The 6,980-nt window shown below is 53.6% G+C and overlaps 1 protein-coding gene across 1 annotated transcript in view; it reads right to left on the reverse strand.

Annotated features, from left to right (window-relative positions):
- The window catches only part of LOC114485413 (receptor-type tyrosine-protein phosphatase U-like), a 22,456-nt gene extending 17,389 nt beyond the window's left edge, over window positions 1–5,067 (reverse strand). The window contains exons 1-6 of the mRNA XM_028486797.1: window positions 4,993–5,067; window positions 3,850–4,121; window positions 3,239–3,320; window positions 3,019–3,134; window positions 2,435–2,609; window positions 1,560–1,853 (exon numbers count right to left, since the gene is read on the reverse strand). Of these exons, the coding sequence (XP_028342598.1) occupies window positions 1,560–1,853; window positions 2,435–2,609; window positions 3,019–3,134; window positions 3,239–3,320; window positions 3,850–4,121; window positions 4,993–5,053 (1,000 nt within the window). The 5' untranslated portion in view covers window positions 5,054–5,067. The remainder of the gene's footprint in view (window positions 1–1,559; window positions 1,854–2,434; window positions 2,610–3,018; window positions 3,135–3,238; window positions 3,321–3,849; window positions 4,122–4,992) is intronic.
- Between the last annotated feature and the right edge of the window lie 1,913 nt (window positions 5,068–6,980).

Genomic DNA, 6,980 nt, shown 5'->3' on the forward strand with positions numbered 1-6,980 from the left:
GCTCGCCGCAACTAGAGAAAGCCCGTGTGCAGCAACAAAGACCCAACGCAGCCAAAAATAAAATAAATTTATTTTTAAAAAAATACTAATGCATGCCACAACATGGATAAACCTTGAAAAATTGTGCTAAGTGAAAGAAGCCAGTCGCTAAAGACTACATATTGTATGATTCCATTTATATGAAATGTCCACAAAGAGGCAAATCTATAGAGACAAAAAGTAAATTAGTGGCTGCCTTGAGCCTAAGGAATTAGGGGGAAATAAGGGGAGGGGTGGACTGCAAAAGAATACAAGGTTTCCTTTGGGGGAGATGAAAAATGTTCTAAAATTGATTGTGGTGATGGTTGCACAACTCTGTGAATATACTAAAAACCATTGAACTGCACACTTTAATGAGTGAAATGTATGAGATGTGAATTATATTTCATAAAGCTGTTACCAAATAAAAAAGCCGATTCAAAAGGTTATACACTGTATGATTTCATTGTCTATATAACATTTCTAAAGTGACAAAATTTTAGAAATGAAGGACAAATTAGTGGTTACCAAGAGTTGGGGATGGAGGAAGGGACAGAAATGATTTACAAAGGATCCTTAAGCTGATTGAACTGTTCACTATCTTGACTGTTGTGGTAAATACACAAAGCAACCAACACATGTGATAAACTGTATAGAACTAAATATACACAGATACACACAAATCAAGACAAATGAAACTGGGGAAGTCTGAATAAGATCTGTGGATTTTATCAATGTCAGTATTTTGAGCGTGATTTACAGTACAGTTTTGCAAAATTCAGGAAACAGGGTAAAGTGTATAAGGAAATCTCTCTTATATTTTTTCTTACAACCGCATATGAATCTTTTATATCTCAATAAAAATTCAACAACAACAAAAACGCTGAAATCACAGAGTAAGAAAATTGTTCTGCTGTCAATTTCTCTTCCGATTAAACAATAGTCTCCCCTGGTGCAGGTGTGCCATTGCTCGTAACAGCTGCATTACCCTTTGAAACAAGCAAAAGCAGACTTCAGGCTCAATTGCCCAGACAAGAGAATCCAGCTAGAATTTAATAACATTTTTATTTTATGGTGTTTAGTTGTTTATTTTATCTAGATGATATAATGTAGAATTAAGAACACAGATTCTGAAGTCAGCCGGTCAAGGGTTCCAATCCCTTACTGCTCTGCTGCTTACTAGCTGTGTGACTTTGAGCCAGTCACTTAACATCTCTGTTAATAATAATCTATACAGAGGTTACAGATTTTACACCTCATCTGTAAAACGGGTATGACAAGATCATGGTGTTGTTCCGAGTTTTAAATCAATAAATGACACACACACAATATATGTATAAATGTCCATCACAAAGTGAAATGTTAGCTATCATTATTTTCTTTACCATAACTAGGATTGAGGGAAGGTCACGATGTTTTAGAAAGTTTTAGAAGCACAGATCGAGGCCATACTACCGCTCGGAATGCACCCTTCGCCCCTCGGTTGCCCTGAGTCCATACCCGGGTATCTGGAGGAGGGAGTGGAGCCAGGAGGCACCCACCTGCGCACTTGGTGCGGCTGACGAGGGGCGGCCCGGGGCGGCCGGTGCCGCCGTCACCGGGGCGCGTGAGCAGGACGCTGATCTCGTACTCCGTGTCGGGGTCGAGGTGCCACAGCTTGTAGGTCTGCAGGCTGACCGCGTGCACCTCCGCCCACGGGCCGCGCGCCATGCGGTACTCAATCTCCTTACGCACGATCGGCCCGTCGCCAATGATAGAGTTGGTGTTGAGCTGGATAATGAGGTAGGTGGGACCAGCGCGCAGCAGCTGCGGGGGCGCAATGGGGGTAGGGGGCTCTGCAAGGAGATGGGAGAGAGACGGAACCCACGGATGCCGCTATGAATCCCTGGCCCTCAGCTGCTCACCCCACCACACCCAAAAGCCCAAGAGCCCTCCTGTCCCCCCAGGCTCCTCACGCAGCCCCCAAGCCCTAGACTAGACTGCCTCTCCCCACTAAATCCCAAGGCCCTAAGAAGCTCCCCACTCCAAAAGCTGACCCCGTCCTCACCCCTCAGCCTACACCCTCTCCCTCACTCCCTTCTGAATCCCCAAGTCCTCGCCTCCAAGGACTGACCGCTTGCCCGCTCCGGTCAACCCTAGGGCCCAATAGCCAGATCCCTCCTCGCCGGGCTCACACCTTGACCCAGTCCCCACGCGGGCCCACCTCTCAGTCACATCCCCTCACCTCCAGTCGGACCTGATCGCGGGTGAGATTGTGCCCCTCCGCAAGCCCCGCCCCGCGGTCAGACCACGCCCCCGGTCAAACCCTTCCTTCCCTACCCGTCCATGGGCCACGCCCCCTGACAAGACTGCGCCCCCACCCTCCGCTCGCCCCGCCCCTCGGAGGCCCGCCCTCCGCAAGCGTCCCCAAGCTGACCTTTGACGATCAGCTCTGCGAAGTTGGAGACGCCCACGCCACGCGGGGCTTGGGACACGCAGCGGTACAGGTCCTGCTCCGCGCGGCGCACGGCGGCCAGCGGGAAGGTAGCCAGGAAGCGCCGGTGGCTGATGTGCCTCACGCCGGCCGCGGGCACCAGTGCCCCGCTCTGTCGCTGAGCGGGGAGAGGGGCCAATGGGTCATGGGCGCCGGGGAAGAAAGGTCCGGATCTCGCTGTGACCCGGGCGAGGGGAGTGGTAAATGTCCCGGCCCCATTTAGCCATCCCTACTACACAGGGGCATTTGGGGTTCCTGGAACCAGCTCTGCCACAGGAAGGTGTGGGTCTGATTAACGGAATGTGGTGGCTCTGCCTTTGATGGAAGGTGTGGTTGGAGGATCCTGGAGCCGCTCTCTGTCCTCGGGGGATGGGGCACCCAAGAGGGCAGAGCAGAGCCTAGGGAGAGCCAGGACGCATGTGTATGGGTGCTGGAGAATAACGGAAGGACTCAGCATTCAGCAGAGGAGCCAAAACTTTTCATAAGTTGGCCAAGGTCCCCCCGCACTCCCACCCCACCCGCCTCACCTGCAGAAGGAAGCGCTCGGCCTCCGCTGCTCTGCCAGCAGCCATGCACTGGAACGAGGCGTTCTGGCCCGCGTTGACCTCCACGTCGCCCAGGCGGAAGAAGTGCGGGGCCTTTGCTGCCGGAACAGAGCCTTGGCGTGAGCTGGGCTCGCGCCCCCTGTCAGCAGGAGCCGCAGGCGCCTGTACCCCTCACCCTGCACCCCAGTGGGCTGGGACTCACCGCAGGGGTAGCTGAGAAGCAGGATGTCATCTAGGCCCATGTAGCCCCTGCGGTCTGAGGAGATGAGGGCCTCAAACAGCACCTGGGGGAGGTGGGAGGGTCCCTGTCATGCTGACATCCCTCCAGCCCTGCCTGGGGAGATGCCCACAAGAGTCCTCTTTCAGCTGTGCTCCAGCCCCATCCTCCTCAACAAGCAGCCCAGCTCACAGTTACCCTCCATACCAAGCCAGCTTGTTGTGGAAGGGGGTGTCAGCACCCAGATCTAACAAGGTCAAGGCCAGAGGTTCCATCCCAATCCTGAACAGTTACCTTTAAGCCACAAAACTGCCCAGCCAGACAGGGTTTCCAAGTCAGCACTATTCCAACTCACCTCGACCCCAACCATAAACTATTCCTAATAACAATGACCTCTGACACTGGACCAGACTGAACCATCACTGAAGAACCCAATGCTGACCACAGACTGGCCACTGACCTTGACCACAGACTGACTCCTGATGCTGAACACAAACTAATTCCAACCTTGGCCACTTGCTTACTCTGATCTCATGCTGACACCCCTCTACCCACACCCCCAAGCACAGACTGACCACAGACTGAACCCAGCCCACCTGATATTCATTGGGCCAGAATGTGCTGACAGCCAGCTCAGCCTGGTGCCACTGGCGGCCGTGGGATCCAGTCATATTCCAGACGGCACTGCCCAGGGGACCCCCATTGACACGCACATAGATGCCCAAAGTGCCCGGGCTGTGCCCATCCCGGCTGTACAGGAAGTAGCTGAACTGCACACAGTGGGTGTCATTCTCACTCAGACTCTGGAAGATGACATGGGCCCGCTGGCCTGGAGCATGCTGGGAAGCATTGACCATCAAGTAGGAGCCTGGAAAGAGAGGAGGAAGAGGCAGGAGCTGAGAACTCAGGGGAGGACCAGGGTCAGGTGGGCACAGAGGAGGAGGCAGAAACAAAGGACTCCAGGCATTTGGACCCATCTGGAGTCAGGGGCCTGAGTTCTGGTCCCAGCTCTGACTCACTGGGTAAGTCCCTTCATTTCCCTGCATCTGTTTCCCAAAGTAAAGACTTGGAGCAGCAAAAAACACACAAATCTGGCTGTGCCAAAACCCCTTTCTGGCTCCTCACCTCACCCTTTATGACCCAATCCAAGCTTGTGCTAATCCACAGCTTTCCCCACATTCTGAGCTGTCCTGGGAGGCAAGGACTAGGACATTCATCTCAGGAGTCAAGAGTCCGGCACATGACAGGCCCTCAAAGTCCACCTCTTCTGAAGCCCTCCCTCTCCATCCCTCTATGGGTGTCTCTCCTGGCCCTTGGATCATTAATAAAGTAGGTATCGCTCTCCCCAGCCTGTGATGCCTCAGGGCTCCACTGCGTCCCCAGCACAGGTCTGCAAGCTGAATGAACTTACAGAACAGAGATGGAATGAAAGGGCTCTAATTTCCCTTCCAGCCCCCAGCCCCTCAATCTAAACTCCTGGGATACAACTCTCTTGATTTTGAACCTGGAGAAAGGCAGCCCTGCCCCTTCCCCAGAGATCCAAGCTGTATGCTGGGAGTGGGGGAGAGGGGTGGAGGGGGAAAGGGGGCTGGACTCCTCAGGACCTGGCTGGGGGATTATGGCTTCCCTTCTGTGGGGAGAAGGCCCCAGCAGCTGCGAACGGGGTGCCTGCAGCCACCCAGGGCCGCCTCCTCCCAGGCCTGGCTGCCAGCCCACACAAGCCCATTCAGATCCCAAACCACGAGGCTCCCCGCTCCAGGAGGGCTCTCCAGGGACTCCGCTGGAGGGAACTGCATTCATCTCTGGGAGCCAGAAGCCTGTGAAGAAGGCAGCTCCTGCATCAGTCCTGGTGGGGTAGTAAACAAAACTCCAGGTCTCCATTCCCACCCAGGAAGGGGCACATCCCAGCCCCCGCACGGTCTCTCTTGGCCCACTCCTCCATCCTCTCTCCTCTCCCTGGGAGCAGCTGTGTGTGTGTCTCTCTCCCCCTTTCAAACTGACACTTTGTTCTTGCCTCTTCCTCCTGCCCCCTCTGCCTCTGTCTCTTCTTCTTCCCCAGTCTTTTCTCACTCTGCATCCCTCCTCTTCTCTTTCATTTACTCCTTTCATCCCTGTCACCCCTCCTTCTCCTCTCTCCTGCTCTCTTGAGTGTGAATCTCCCTCCTTCCTCCTCTCTCCACCTCCAACTCTCTTCCCCAGAATGTGAGCACCAACACAGCAGAGAGACTGTCCACCTGGCTCACCACTGCATCCCCAGGATCCAGCCCAAGGCCCACACTACATACACAATTTCTCTCCCCCTTTTGTCACTGGGTATGTCTCTGCTTGTGTGGGGGAGAGGGAGAAGCAGAGCCCACACAGGGTGGTCAGGACTGTAAGAGGTGAATTCAAATCAGCAACTTGTACCCGAATGCTAACCTGTACCAGGCCAAGGCTGGGCCCTGGGGATATGGAATCGGCCCGCTCAGCAACCCTGCCACGGTGGGCACCTTGACAGATCACTGTCCCACAGGTCAGACTTTGACACCTGCCAGGACAGAGGTCAAACAAGGAGCTGAGAGCCCTGTGAAGGCGGAGAGGAATGCCCCAGGGAGGGCACAGTGTGAGCAAATGCACAGAAGAGGGGAGGCAGGGGGGCCTCCGGGAGTCAAGGCGAGGGGCAGGAGCCCAGGCTGCGGAGGCTGCCTGTGCCAGGTCGTGGAGGGTCTCTCTCCTGCTGGCTTCAAGTCCTGGTCCCACAGTGAGAACCTTTGCTGCCCCTCCCACGCACTCTTGACAGCAGATGCGATCTCGGCCATGCTGTGAGCTGAGCAGCAAAGGCCCTGGCCCACTACTGTGACAGGGCAAAGGGGAGGGGCCATAGGCTGTCCCATTCTGGGTTCCCTCAGCGAGCCCTTTTGGTCCTCGCACTATGCTACGTCCTGCGACTCAGCCTTCATCAGTAATAAAGGTGATAATTTGGCCTCCACCTGTCTTATCCTTTTCTTAATCCCCAGTTTCTTCTGTACCCAGTGAAGAGGGGTGCTAGTAGTTGGACCCCCTCAAATTTCTCCAACAATAGCATCTAAGCATTAATTGAACCCTTACATGCCACCCCCATGTTATGTACTTTATAGGCATTATCTAATAATCCTATGAAATGGATTATTGTGCTCTCCATTTTATAGTTAAGGAAATGGAAGCTCAGAGAAGTTAGGTGACTTGCCCAAAGTCACACAGATGGTAAAGTGATGAAGCAAAGCTCTAAAGCCCAGCCTTCATGACTCTGGAACCAGGGCACTAGAGGCCATCATCTGGGTAGAAGGCCAGGACTAGAATCTACATAATTAGTCTCCTCTCAGTCCAGTGTTCACGACACCAGATATTCCCCATCCTGAAACAGGGTCAGGGCAGGGCAGAAGTCGGGAAAGATCCAGGAAGAAAGGGGCAGAGGCAGAAAGGTTTTACACACATCCAGCCCCCAAGGTTACTGCTCTGTCAGCATCTTCAAGTCCTGGGGGACCAGGATTCAGAGGCTCACAGGGAGAAGAGAGCCTCCCTGAAGGTGGAGGATTTAGGAAGACCTGGCAGGAGTAAGGTGGATCCTGAACTAAGCTGCCATAGGAGTAATGGGAGGTGGGCTTTATCTTACAGTTTGTAAGGGTCTTTGATTACCTGAAGCTGCACCCATTTTATAGGTAAAACTACCTGATGTACACAATTGGTCAGGGTCCAGAGAGCTCCATAT

Source organism: Physeter macrocephalus, unplaced genomic scaffold (assembly GCF_002837175.3).
Source record: "Physeter macrocephalus isolate SW-GA unplaced genomic scaffold, ASM283717v5 random_1669, whole genome shotgun sequence".
In the NCBI taxonomy this organism is placed as follows: domain Eukaryota; kingdom Metazoa; phylum Chordata; class Mammalia; order Artiodactyla; family Physeteridae; genus Physeter; species Physeter macrocephalus.